Source organism: Talpa occidentalis, unplaced genomic scaffold (assembly GCF_014898055.3).
Source record: "Talpa occidentalis isolate TD23 unplaced genomic scaffold, MPIMG_talOcc4v2.1 talOcc4.9, whole genome shotgun sequence".
NCBI classification, from domain to species: domain Eukaryota; kingdom Metazoa; phylum Chordata; class Mammalia; order Eulipotyphla; family Talpidae; genus Talpa; species Talpa occidentalis.
Window position 1 is genome coordinate 78,743,701 of NW_023605305.1, and position 14,207 is coordinate 78,757,907.

Genomic DNA, 14,207 nt, shown 5'->3' on the forward strand with positions numbered 1-14,207 from the left:
AATTCAACAAATATTCACTGAGCATCTGTGATAGGGACCCTAAAAGCCCTGTCAACTTAGAATTTATGTTCCATTGGTATATACCATGGAATATTACTCAGCATTCAAAAAAGATAAACACATGCAATTTGCAGCAACATGGATGGCGCTGGAAGGGATCATGCTCAGCGAAATAAGCCAAAAAGAAAAAGAAAAATACCGGATGTTCTCACTCATAGCAGGAATCTAGAAAACTTAAATAAGGGACCAGGAAAATGAATAACTATAAGAAAGTGAAAATCAAAATCAACAAAAAACTATGAACCAGAGACACTTTTTGGGGGGTGAGGGGCTGGAGGGGAGGGATTGGGGTCAGAATGGGGGGGCTGCAATTGTATGGGGAATATAAAAATAAAATTTATTATTTAAAAAAAATAAAATAAAATAATCTCAAAAAAAAAAAAAAAGAATTTATGTTCCATTGGGTGGAGGACAGAAAATAAGTAGGCTGTCAAACAAAAAAAAGATCATACGATACACTGGTAGGTAAAGATAAGTGAAGTGAAGAAAGCTAAAGTAGGGGAGGAGGGCTGGATGTGAGGGGAAGGAGAGGGATGCTGGTTTGGATAGGATGATGGAGGAATGCATTGAGCAGAAACATGAAAGGAAGCAAAAAGAGCAGCCTTGACTTCCTTGTGGAGAGAAACAAAGGCCCTGAGGTGGGGACATGTCTTATCTGCTCTCAGAATAACACAGGGCAAGTGTGGCAGGTGAGATGGGGAGGTTGGGAGGTCTGAGCCTGCAGGCGATGGGCAGGGAGCAGGGGTTTGCAGGCCTGGGGAAGAACTTTGGACTGTATGAAAAGTGTGCTGAGGGGCCTCCCCAGTGGCACAGTGGTTGAGCGCTGGGCTGCGAAGCTGCCCGCAGCCTCTGCAGTCCTGTTCAATTCCCAGCCGCCGGCGAGGGTCCCACATGGCATGCAGACCTCTCCTGCCGCCCGCTGCTCCCCTCAGCAGTGTACTTCGTTAGTCTGCCTGCTCTGCTCCCCGCTCTGGCTCTGGTGAATTCTCTCACCCTCCCGCACTTCTGACTGTACCCAGTGCTTGTATAAATAAATAAAATAAATCTTTAAAAAAAAAAAAAGTGTGTTGAGGAGCCACTGGGGGAGTTTTGAGCAAGGGTATGGGCTGATTTCTTTTATGTTCAGAAGCCTCCTTCTGCCTTAGTGGAGAAGTAATGCCAGGGGGAGGCAAGAAGAGGAGACCAGGAAGGAGGAATTCCCCAGTGTAGGGCTGGTCAATAGAGCATAATGTGGACCACACATGTAGTGTTAAGTATACTTGTGGTCCTCTCTGGACACCAGCAAGTTACCTAATTTTTCTTGTGTTTATTACCCACTCTACCCTCCTGATATGTTCTTGAAAGGGAATTCAAGGAGCAGCCACTGAAGGGTCCTGCAGAGCCCATGGCTGTACCCTGGCTGCTGATTCTATGGGGTCTGAACTGGCTCTGGTTGCTATAATAAAATTTCATAGGTGGGGGGGTGGGAGCTTAAAGAACAGACATTCATTTCTCAGTTCTGGAGGCTGAAGCTGGAGACCAGTGAACCAGCAAGTTGGGTTTTGGGGAGAACAGTCTTTCTGGCAGATAGGGCCTTCTTGCTAGGAGACCTTAATACCCCGCTCACAATAACGAACAGATCAACAAGACAATGTGTAAATAAGGAGCTGGACCAAACAGATCTAATGCACATCTGTGAAACACTTCACCCCCAAACTGTTACATGCATGTTTTTTTTTTTCAACTGCACATCGAACATTTTCAAGATTAGACCGCACGTTCTGTCACAAGTCAACTGTCAATACATTTATGAAGATTGAAATCCCACTAAGCTTTCTTTTGGATCATGATGCCATAAAACTGAAACCAATTTTTTTTTTTAACAAAAACAGGCAGAATTATAAATCAGAGACATCCTGCAGGGGAGGAGGAGGGAGAGGGATCAGAGGGAGGAAGGGAGGAGCACAGGGGACTGAGGTGATGGTGCACGGGTGCATTGGTGAAAGGAATTCTATGGGGACTACACCGGGGGTGGAGGAGAGAAGTAAACATTGTTTAAAAATGAAAAATGATGTAAAAAATATATAAATAAAATATTAAAAAAACTGATACCAATTTTTTTTAAACTGAAAACCTTAAAACACAGAGATTAAACAACATGCACCTCAATAACCACTAGGTCAAGGAGGAAATTAATGCAGAAATTAAAAACTACCTGGAGACTCATGGAAATGAAGACAAAGCTATCATAATTTATGAAATGCAGTAAAAACATTTTAAAGAGAGAATTTAATAGCGACACAGGCCTACATTAAGAAGCAAGAAAGACAACAACCAACCAGCAAGAACAAAACCCAGTGTATTTGCTGTTGTGAAAAATTTACCAGCCATTATTTTGTTTCGAAAAAGCAAAGCAAAAATCGGACTTAAATCATATTAGAAAAATATTAAGGGCTCCCAAACTTGGTCAGAATCCATCAGTCAGAGGCACCTGAGGACAATGAAAGAGCCCTCAACTGGGAACCTGGTTCTCTGGGCTGGGCTCCCAGCTCAACTGGCCCGATTCTGAGTGAGCAAGTGACTTCCCCTTTCTGCATCTCAGCCTTGTCATCTGTAAAGTATTAGGACGAGGTGATCTCTAGGCTCTTCTCAAAAAGACCTGATGACAGCAGATGTCATTAAAAACAAACACACTTTAGAGCCACACGACATCAGCGACTGGACCAATTTCCCAGCGCCAATGCCATCATTCCAAAACATTCTCCAGTTTTCCTCATGAACTTTCAGACTTTGATTTTTACCTCCTGTCCTATTATTCTCTTTATCTGAACCTCTCCTTTCTCTTCACATTTTTGAAATGTTCCAGGCACCAGACTCTTGGGCCCTTCTTTAGGAAAAATTTTTGCTTATCCACTAAGGCCCAACTCAAATGTCACCTCCTCCAAGGAGCTCACCTGCTCACACCCCCCTCACCTATATCCACTTCCCATGCTGGATAGATTTCAGCTTGGAGATTCTGAGGCTTATCTCTCTGTCATACTCTGAGGTTCCTGTTGAAACGATTAGTCCGACAAGGCCCTCTGGGCAAAGGTATGGGTGTGTGACCAGGGACGCCAATGCTACTCTCTTGGGGGTGATGTGTGCCAGACCTTGCCCTGCAGGAGGACATTTCAGTTAGGCTGTGGGCAAGACAGTACAAACCAACTTACACGTGGGGGTTTTGGAAGCCAGAAGATCTGGATCTGATGCTAGGGCAACCAGAAGCACCTGCAAGAACGGCTCTGACTTGTCAATGTAATGTGGCCAATATAAACATCTTCAAAGTTAAAAGAAAGTAAACTGGATGGTACAAAGCTGGAGGGCAAGGCCCTGACTGGCTTTGCTTTCTGATTTCTCTTGCTATCTCAAACAGCACCAGGAAGGCAGAAGTTCCGCTCTCTTGCCCTTTCAAAACTCAACCCAGCATCAATCTCAGGAAGCTTTCCTCATCCCTCCTCCCTGCCCTTGTTCCCCCAGCCCGGAAGTCCACAAAAAGCACCTCTGTGCTTCCAGCACACCTTGTGCTTATCTCCCTGCTTTGCTGTTCTTACACCCGTAACATTATATTGAAATATCTGTTTGGGGCTGGGCTGCTCTCTTCAGACTAAGGGCTCCTGGAGGGCCGGGGACCCAGCACAGTATTTGGCACATGACTTGATAAAGCCCTGCAACAGCCTCTACTGGATCCCTGCTGAGTTACTGGATCCCCACAGAGTCCGAAATCCTCCATTGACCGCCCCATGCCACCCACCTGATCAAGCCTCTGGAGGCTCCCAATGCCTCTGGTCCCTCAGGCCTATTCCTGCTGTGTCCACTTCAGGGAGATCCCGTCTGGCTCCCCAACTGGCAACCATTCCTCCACATCTTCCTTTTCTATTTTTAGCATAACTGATCCCTGTCTGAAATGCTGTTATTTATTCCTCTCATTTCTTGTCTGACTTCGCCCCATGCTCTGTGTCCTGCCTTGACAGCGTGACTGTTAGCTGAAGGGATGAAGCTGGTCAGTGTTGGTGCAGTCACGTGGAAAGGCAGGGAATGAAAATGCAGGTGAGATGGCTGGGGAGGGGGGAGCGCCAGCAGGGGCGCTGAGCCCCATCACAGAGAGCAGGTGCCGAGGCCTTGCTGTGGAGGAAGCTCCTCTTTCCCAGACTCCCCCTTGTGATATTCTCCCATCATTAGGCACCTTGGAAACTGAGCATCCTCTGTTTTGGAGGTGTCATCCTGCTTAGATATGAACCCCATATTTCTTCTTAAGGGGGTCCCCTCCTCCCAGCTACTTGGGACTGAACTTTCCCACTAAGATCAGGAGGGGAAAAGGTACAAGTGCGGAAACCACTCAGAGAGACGTTGTAGCAGAGTAGAGAGAGGAAGAGGAGGGAATTCAGAAGGCGAGGGGAGGCTGGGAGAGGACGGGGATAGACGTGAACCGAGGCTGGGCTGCCCACCCTGTTGTGGCTGCTGGGTGCCACCCTCCTCACCCTGGGTCTTGCTGACACTCCCTTCCTCACTGCACTACCTTATGTGACGTGGGCAAAAATGGGAGAATTCACAGAGAAAAGGGAAAACCTGGGGAGGGGGTGCTCACAGGAAGAGGCTAGCCACCCACCTTTGCTCTCAGCGCTCACTCCCCCATCCATTATGTGTGGGAGGTGGTCCCTGAGACAGGGGCTGGGGCCAAGCAGGGAACTGACAGGCATCTGGGGGAGAGGAATTGTTTCAGAGCTGGGCCCTGGGAGGCAACAGGACTTGAGCAAGCAGATGTTTCAATCCTGTTATCACTTTTGTAATTAGAATGTCAAAATCCATGACACAGGAATTTCTAAAATGCAAGTCTTCAGCAACTTCGGGGAGGGGGCAGGCACTGAGATGGATTCTGGAGCTTACTTCAGAGGGCACTTGTGTCAGGCTTGTGCAAGATTGCCTCACGGGGCTGGTGAAAGTGGAGGCCTTTCTTCCCAGTAAGGTCTTGGGAAACAGCACCCAATTCTCTTCTTTATCCGCTGGGGTCCCTACCAGGCTGTGCAGGGGAGACAGGGCCCGGAGTGGTTTGAAGTCCTCTTCTACAAGAAGGGCGCCTGTCAGAGCTCACCTGAGCAGAGCTGCTGCTTCCTTGCGCCTTGTGCCTGCTGTCTCATTCCCACCCCGAAGATAAACTTTTCTAGAATTCAAATATGGTTGGCCCCTGGCTCCCCCCAAACATAACTACTGCCTGCTGTTGGCAAAGTCTTCACAGATAGCATAAGCTGCTGGTGAGCACATATTTTGTATGTTGGATGTATTATATACTGTAGCCTTACAACAAAGTAAGCTGGAGAAAAGAAATGTCATTAAGAAAATCATAAGGAAGAGAACATACATTTAGGTGTTTACAGAAAAATTTCTGTGTGAGAGATTCTGGAGGCACAAGTTCAGCTCGTTCAAGGGACAACTGTGCAAATACATTACTATCACCTGCCTGCACGAAACCCCCACTGCTTTGCCCTCTGTCCTCCTGCTGCAGGAAGTGTGAGCTGAGGTGCCCACATGCTGCCCACTGTCTCCTGCTCACACCCCACCTCTACCCGCTCCAGGCCCTTGCTCACTCATCTCCTTTTCCGGAAGCAGCTGCATGTTCATCCGGGGACACCTGCAGGATGTCAAAGTCCCACCAGGTCTCGCTTTTCTCTGACCTCTCACTTTCCATGTTAGAATCCTTTGAGGGGGGCCTCCCTAGTGGCACAAGGGGTTAAGACACAGCACTATGAAGCTTTTGGCAGCCACTGCAGCAGGAGTTTGATGCCCAGCCAGGGAGCTACCCACATGGCGCAGCAGACCTCTCCTCTCTCACCTGCTGCTCCCCTCAGCAGTGTATTTCAGTAGATCTGCCTGTTCTGTTCCCCACTCTGTCTCTGGTGAATCCTCTCACCCTCCACACCTCTGGCCTGTTCCCCAGTTCTTGTATGCATAAATAATCTTTAAAAAAAAAAAGAAGAATCCTTTGAGGAGCTGCCTTGTGCCCTACAGGCTTGGGAGCCCCAGGGTGAAGTCTTGTTTGTCTTGGGGCCCCAGAGCCTTACACAATGCAGACATCAGATCTGAAACAAAAGTCTGTTGATTGAGTGGACAGATTGCCTTTCAGTTCTGGGTGCAACCCGCACACCCCAGCTCCAGAGCATTCTGAGAACATCATCGCTAACCCCTGGGCAGAGCCTGCAGCTCAGGCTGCATCTTCCTTCCCCATCCCCCTCCCCATTGCTAAGGACATCAATTCCATATTATTCAGCAATCAGAAAAGATAAACTCATGCCATTCGGAGCTACGTGGATGGAGCTAGAAGGAATTATGCTCAGTGAAATAAGCCACAAGGAAAAAGAAAAATATCGGATGGTTTCACTTATAGCAGGAATATAGGGGAACCAAATAAGACATCAGTGTAAAAAAAATAACAGTACAAAACACAGCAAAACAAAAACAGTCAATTATAAATCAGAGACATCCTGCAGGGGAGGAGGAGGGAGAGGGGTCAGAGGGAGGGAGGGAGGAGCACAGGGGACTGAGGTGAAGGTGCACGGGTGCATTGGGGAAGGAAGCTCTATGGGGACTACACCCGAGGGGGTGGGGGGAAGCAATCATTGTTTAAAAATGAACAATGATGTAAAAAATTTAAAAAAAAATTAATTAAAAAAAGAAGAAGATCAATTCCAGGGTGGGGTTGGGGAGGTGTAGGATGATTGTCTCAGTGCTCTTTAGTCACTGTGCTGCCAGGGAAACACCAACGGTCTTGTTTCCCCAAAGGACTCAATTGTTAATTAATAATTAGGAAATAATCAATCAACCATTAATAGAGGCCGTCCCCAATCTCGCTTGGATTAGAATCTTAACCTTGACACGGAGATCTTGGTCCCCATCTGAGGGAAGAAGTCGCCTCCTCTCTACTCAGCAGAACCAGGTTTTGGGAATGGAAGTGGCAAGGGGGATGGAAGAAATTAAGTGGCTTGGACTCGCCAAGTTAAAATTTAAGGAAAATGCCCAACTCTGGGAAAGTGGCTGTCAGACCTGCCCCGGGATCTAGAATAATTCCCACCCTCAGACTGAGCTAGCAGAGATAAGACAGGAGGGGGCTGGTCACCTGAGAAGGTCTGTCCCCATCGTGCTGAGTCTCGGCTCTCCCAGCCTCCAGTGGCCCGTGGGCACATGCCCACCCTACTCTCCCCATCTGAGCGTCAGCCCCAGCTCCAGGCCCAGAGACTCCTGGGCCCATTCGCCTGCACCTGCTCATCCCTAGTGCTCGCTGAGAACTTCTTCCATGCCAGCCCCTGGGGGGAGGTGAGGTAGCTTTTGTCCCTGCTGACAGGGCCACAGATCAGGGTGACAATTCCACAGTGGAGGTGCAGTGGTAGAAGTACCAGAGTTCTGTGGGCCTGGAAGAGGAGACTCCTGTATTCTCAGGAAGGTGGGTGGCTGGGGAAGTCTTATTGGAGGAGCAAGGGGCCCTCACTGTCCTGAGTGCCAGACCAGTGGCCAGGTGGGGCAGCACCCCTGGTGCAAGGGAGCGGAGGCTGGAGGCAGCTAGGTGTTGCTCCAGGAAGGTATTCTGAGAGGTGGTGGGTGGCTGCGTGGATGGAAGGAGCTAGGTTTATTCCATGTTCCCAGGGGAGTGGGAGGGACACAGAGATACTAGGATGGACGCCTGCTGGCGGATACGCGTAGGGCCAGGTTGACCATTTGGTGGTGACCTAAGTGTCAGGTGGGGCAATTTGGTTCAATCAAAAATCTTCTATCTTGGGCCTCCCTGGTGGCACAGCGGTTGAGCGCTGGGTTGTGAAGCTGCCTGCAGCCTCTGCAGCACCTGTTCAATCCCCAGCTGCTCCCGGCTACCGGAGGAGGGTCCCACATGGCGTGCAGGCCTCTCCTGCCACCCGCTGCTCCCCTCAGCAGTGTACTTCGGTCCTTCTGCCTGCTCTGCTCCTCGCTCTGGCTCTGGTGAATTCTCTCACCCTCCTGCGCTTCTGACTGTACCCAGTGCTTGTATAAATAAATAAAAATAAATCTTTAAAAAAAATCTTCTATCTCTTTAAGATTTTAATTTATTATTTTTTTAAATTTTTACGTAGAGGAACTGTGGTACAGGCCAGAGGTGTGGGGCGTGAGAGGATTCACCAGAGACAGAGTTGGGAGCAGAACAGGTGGATCTGCTGAAATACACTGCGGAGGGGAGCAGCAGGCGGATAGGCCTTTATCTCCCAGGCCAGTTTCCATGAATCAAGTCACGTTCCGAAGAGTAGACTTTCCCTGGACCTGAGGGTGGGGATTGGGGGGCTGTCAGAGGTAAGTGTCCCCAGCTGTCAGGACCCCAAGTCAGGCAGGAGAGGAACTGGGGGCTTCTAAATTCTGTGCCCCGGGCTGGAAACACCCTCATGTCCTCAAGCAGGAGCCCTTAAATCCCAGTGCCCATAGCAAGGGCTCCTGGGCCTTCCCAGTGTGTGGGGTGCCTCTGGATGACTGACTGCAGACTGTGGGGACTGGCCTACAGCCCGGGGTGGGAGAGCACGTCCCTGACCAGGGCTGCCTTCTCCGTGCTCAGCACTGGGGAGAGAGCTGCAGGTCCGGCTGGGGCAGAAGGTGGGATTCAAGGCCCTCTTCTCTCTACACTGTCGTGGCCAACTCTACCGCACACAAGCAGGGACAGTTGTCTTCTCCACTCTGTGACTTGCTGTATTCACTTAGAGCAGCTTCCCCAAATCCCAGTTTTCTCTGCTGAAAGGACAGTGTATGCCCCTGATTTGGGCTGTGGATTTTGGAAGGCCCAGCCTGGTTATAAAGTAAGAAAGGAACTTTATGGTGATGTCGACAGGTTGAAGGTTAGGAGGGATGCAGGGGAGTCACTTGGGTGTCTCTGACATGAGCTGCTGGGTCTGGAGGCTGAGGAAGGGGTTTGGGGAAGGAGCAGAGGCAACAACTCTGGGGAAGGTGGGAGATACCTCCCTCCCATCCCCCGCAGGCCTTGTAGAGCTCAGTGAGCAAGTATCCCCTCTTGCCATAATCCTCAGTGGCTGCCAGGGACCAGAAGCACCTTGGGCTCTTCAGGAGGTCAGCTGGCCTCAGGCTTAGCATCAGTCTCAGGTCTGAGGCTCTCTGGACCAGAGTCCAGCCTCCCCGTGCTGAGTTGTCTCTTAGCTGCACAGCCAGGATTGGAGCTTGTTTCTCCAAAAGCAGGCAGGAGCTTGTCTCACTCCCCCAGCCTGCAGGTGGGGTGGGCATGGGGCTGGGTCCCCAGGCTTCATCCATGTGCGCCCCTCTCCCAAGATCCCTAGTGAGGATGCTCGATCTGCTCAGAGATGCCCAACTGTTCCATGCACCAGGGCTCTGCCTTCAAGCGTCCACCTCAAGGGCCCCGCCTAGGTACACTTTGGCAAGAGGGAGGAGGGTCTATCAGGAGAGATGGGTGTGCAGGCAGCCTGGGGTAAAGAGGGGTTGGGGCTGGGGGGGGGGCTGGCATGTCGAGGGGGAGGCATTACCCTCCTTTGCTTGCTCTGGTAACAACAAGGGTCAATCTGGCAGGCTGGACAGCAGCGAGGTCCTGAGCTGGGTGCAGGCGACTGGGCCCTGAGTAGTGGGGCCTGAGTCAGAGGAGAGGGCATGGGCAGGGAGGAGAGCCCAGCTCAGGACGGGCATTATTATAGCAACTTCTCACTTTGCTGAGAAGGGGTTGAGACCCAGTTGAGGGGCAGAGCTGTTGAACTCCCAGACCCCCAAGAAGGACAGGTCAGGAAGGGGGTGGTAGAAGAAGCACGCAGGACACTGGCTTGGAGGAAGGCTTTATTTTGCCCCCAGCTGTCAGCCCGCAGCTCAGGCAGAGTGGCACAGCAGCCCTGGAACCCAGCTGGGCTGGGCAGTGGCCCGGTCTCCTGATTAGTGGCTGTGGCCATGGCCATGGCTGTGGCCGTGACCGTGGCCATGGCTGTGGCCGTGACCACCCTCCCCAAGGCCTGGTCCGTGGCTGTGGTTCTTCCCTGGGTCGGCGTTCTTGTGCATCTCCTGATGAGAGGCATGCGTCAGCCGGCCCACCAGGATGGCGAACTCCTCGAAGCTCAGCTGGTTGTCAACAGTCGTGTCCAGGTCCTCCATGATCTTGAGTAGGGCAGCATCGTCCTTTTTCTTTTGCAGGTAGGAGAGAGAGGGCAGTCAGGGATTCTGGGTATGACCAGGGTTGGGGAGCACAGTAACTAACCAGATGGCAAAGGCATAGGAACAGCTGGTTCCTGGGCCTCAACTGAAAAATTAAAAATGACTGTGGACTGAGTGGCCACAGAGTAACAGATGCCAAGTGTGTACCAGACACTTTCAAAGTGACTGGTGTGCAAGCAGCATACTCTTCTCCAGTTTACAGGAGAGAGACTGAGGCTGAGTGACTTGCCTGATGTTGCACAGGTAGCAAACATGGAGAGGTTTGTAAGTCCTCATCCGGTCCTGTAAGTACTTTAGCAGGTGGAGATTGTGTCTTCCTTGAGGAAGATGTGAGCAAACTGCCTTAGGAAGGGTAATAAGTGTTTGCAGGTTGACAAGGTTTGGGAGCAGGAGAGCGTTAATGCAAGTTGTGATCTGACTCAGCCCCCTCTTGTCCCCTTCCCCGTCCCATCCCCTGTCTGCCCCCCTTCTGTTCATCTTGCTTCCCTCTCCAGGTTACTAACTAGTGACATTCGTTTCAACCTACCTGCGGGGAAGCACCTTAGCAAAACAGGGTGGCAGGGATCTTGTGTGAGGACAGAGAGCAGTGTGCACCCTCCGCTGACATCAAATGTGTGAGAAAGAATGCAGGGCAGGGTGGGAGGGGAGCCCAGAGATACAGATGGGACAGAAGGGAGCTGCAGGAGGGCCAGCTCTGCCACATTCACCCCCTTCCTGCTCTGGAGTGCCCCAACACATGCCACTTCCCTGTACTTGTGCTATCATGGGACGGAGCGCTTACTCCTGAGCAGCCCCTCTGTCTGCTTGATCCCAGCTTCCCCTCCTTTCCCATCATGCTGTTCCTGGCTGCGTGTGTGGGGTGAGTGGGTTTTGGGGTCACATGGGGAGAACATTGCCCACACCGCTTCCTGGCTGTCCCTCTGTCTCGCCTGCCCTGACCCAGCATCCTGCTTGCTGTGATCTGCAGCTGCGGGGACGGCAGCATCCCTGACACCACCACTGCTGCCGTCTTGCTGTCACGGTGGGATGTTCAGCCCCAGGGGCCCAGCTGTCCCCCCTTTCTTTGTCTAGGCCCCTGCTTCCTCCAAGTCACCAAATTTGAAAAGAAAATGAAAGACGGCAGAACGAATCCTTTTTCCTAGAACTGCCGCACCCTTTGCAGATCAGGGAAATCAAGGACGCTGTTCCCAAGGGCCATGCCACTCCTTGACTGGGCACTGCTCTCCCTCTTGCCTCTGTTTGCTTCCCGCCATAAACTCTTTCGGATCTCAAATGGCCTCTAGGTCTGCTCCAAGCCCCAAGGCTTACAGTCTCCTCATCTTCCAGCCCAGCTTCCTCCGTTGCTTCCTTCTGAACATTGCAGTCTCTGCTCCAGTGCCTTGTCCTCACTTGTCCCTCAGCCTGGTCAGCCTACTCTGCCAGGCCCTCATCACCGCCCCCTCGCTTATTTTCCTCCAGGTGCTTGTCTGCCTTAGATTGTGCTTTTTATTGGTCATCATCTTTGCTGCGTGTCTCCGTTTGCCACTACACGCACCCCTCCCCCGCCCGAGGGCCTGGCACACAGCATGCCTCAGTCTTGCTGGCTCTGTAGCGCCTGTCTGACCTGCAGCCCCTCCAGTGACAGGGTGCCGTGGCTCATGTTCTCAGCTCAAGCGTAGCCCTGCTGGATCGAGCCAGCTGGTCCAGGCCTACCTGGAGGAAGTTGGGCAGCTCCTTCTTTGCCAGCTGTTTGAATTCCTGCTGCGACAGGGTGTCGTGGTCACCCTTCCTCACGGAATAGTGGTGGAAGGTGTTGATGATGACATCTATGCTCCTCTCCAGCTCCGACATTTCCGCCACTATCCTCTTGCACCTGAAGGGGAGAAGCAAGGGTCGGTCCTTAGAGGGAAAGATTGGCTCCCTGGCCACCCCCAACTGGCTGCCTGCAGGAATAAAGGGGAACACGGGGTAAAAAGAAGGGGCTGGTGTGGCTGAATTGGGAGGCAGCCCTGTCCTACAAATGAGAAATGGTTTTTAGACTATCTGGAAAATGCCAAAACAGCATTTGAGAACTGGTGGCTGCAGCAGAAGAAGGAAGCTCTAAAGTGGGCCTGTCAGTCAAGGAGGGCTTCCAGGGAGAGGATCTGAAAGGAAGTTGTGTGTGGGGAAAGGAGGCAGCAGGCAGGCTCCTGCTGGAAGCTGGTAGCTACTTACCCAGCCAAGAGCCACACAGAGGACTTTGACAGCCTGCAGTGGGCCCAGCCTTTATAGGCCGGCCCTGGCCGGGACACTCAGCCCTCTCTCAGGAAGGTTGCCTCACAGGTAAGCCATGTGGTAACCCTAAACTGGCCTGTCACTGCCAGGAAGGGGGCAGGGGCAGAACAGGAAGTATTCACGGAACTCCTTTAGCCTTTTTGTGAAATTCCCAGCCCTAGAGCTGGTTTGGGAGGAAGCTGGTGGGTTAGCTTACTTCCCCTCCACCCATGCCCTGCCCTCCTGAACAAGCCAGCCCATCCCCAAGGGGTGCACCTACCCACAGGGCTCAGCCTCTCCTCTGGCACCCCCTTTACCTGTGACACCAGTGGATGGTGGGCTGAGGACCCTCAGGGAGCCTAACTCATGCTGCTGTGGCGCCCAGCAGGGAAGGCTGAGCCTGTGCTTGTATGGGGGTCAGTGTGGGTGTGATGGATACATAGGATATGAGTCAGGGTTAGAAGGACCCCAGAGCCAGTCAGCCCCCTGGTGACAGTGCCCTGGGTGGTGCAGATGAAGAAACTGATGCCCAGAGGGCAAACAAGCAAGGTCGCAGAGCTGGTTGGTGACATAGCAGGAACTGGGCCCAGACAGCCTGGTTCCTGCTCTGAGGCTTCTGCCACACCTCCCTCTTGCAGCCTGAGAGCCTCGGGGGCGACTGCATTTCCAGCAAGCTTCTAGTGTTACTCTTCTAAATCCTACTCCCCACATGGAAACCATGCCTCACAAGCCAGAATGCAGCTATTTCAATGTAGGTCTGTGGGCAAGACCTGTCCCTCTCCAGAGTAAGTCGCCATTGGCTCCCATCCCCAGTGGAGAAGGCGGAGCACTTAGCACAGCACACAAAGCCCTTCAGCTGCTCCCCTTGGGGAAGGGAGGGGGCACAGGGCCCACCTACCCCTGCACCTCCAGGTCTTTGTGTTTGATGTTCTCACTCCAGAAGTGCCCTGTTTCCTCTGTAAGGTGCAGTCCTGCCCACCCTTCTGGCTCAGTTTCAGATGCCATCTTCTTCAGGAAGCCTGCTCAGCTCTTCCTTCTGAGAATTCCTCCCATACCACTTCTGACTCTCAACACTTCCTCTCCTGGAGTAAGCTTATCTGAATATTTTGTTGGGCATTGGGGAGATCCTCACATTTACTGAATGATCTATTTTGTGCCCTTACTGGTACCCATCCCAGGAAGCATGTGTAGAGGACCTACTGTGGACATCTTCCTTTAACTTCTCCCCCTCTGTCAGGGATGATGTTTCTCCACTTCTGCCTCTTTTGTCCAGTTTTCCCAAAGACTGGGCAAGCCACTGCCTGGCTCCTCCTGATCTGCTCTCTGGAAGCCCTGGGGCATCTCCTGTGTGAACCTTGGCTTTGTGGCGAGAGTTCAGATGGGTTGTGTGTCCTTAGCCAAGTTACTTAATCTCTCTGTGCCTCACTTAAAAAATCAGTAAAATGGATTAATAACAGAATCTACTTTGAGGATTGAGATAGTAGATGTCAAGATGTCAAGTTGGAATCTCTCAGTAAATTAGGAGTATCATATAACAAACGTTGGTTGAACACTTACTATGTGCCAGGCATGAATCTGAGGGTTTAGTGAGTTGCAATACATGGGGAGATATAATCTTACATCCTAAATTCCTAATCACAGCTTAAATTCTTGGGTACTAAGTATAGGGTCTGGTATACAGAAAGTGTTTCATGAATGCTTGTTGAATGTGTGCTTGAATGAATGGTCAT

The 14,207-nt window shown here is 51.4% G+C and overlaps 1 protein-coding gene across 1 annotated transcript; it reads right to left on the reverse strand.

Moving 5' to 3' along the window:
• Window positions 1-9,865: 9,865 nt before the first annotated feature.
• LOC119236850 (protein S100-A9-like) lies at window positions 9,866-13,482 on the reverse strand. The gene is made up of 4 exons (XM_037500799.1): window positions 13,376-13,482; window positions 12,439-12,471; window positions 11,938-12,097; window positions 9,866-10,215 (listed from the first exon to the last, which is right to left on the reverse strand). The coding sequence occupies exons 1-4, from the start codon at window positions 13,480-13,482 to the stop codon at window positions 9,970-9,972; spliced, it is 546 nt and encodes a 181-aa protein (XP_037356696.1). The 3' UTR covers window positions 9,866-9,969.
• Window positions 13,483-14,207: the final 725 nt, after the last annotated feature.

Bases quoted from the DNA above. Each gene is read 5' to 3' on its own strand.
- LOC119236850 (XM_037500799.1), bottom strand. From the start codon at position 13,482: ATGGCATCTGAAACTGAGCCAGAAGGGTGGGCAGGACTGCACCTTACA. The intron at 12,098-12,438 runs GTAAGTAGCTAC...TCTCCCCTTCAG, and splicing joins TCTGTGTGGCTCTTGGCTGG to GTGCAAGAGGATAGTGGCGG. The intron at 10,216-11,937 runs GTAGGCCTGGAC...TACCTGCAAAAG, and splicing joins AGCTGCCCAACTTCCTCCAG to AAAAAGGACGATGCTGCCCT.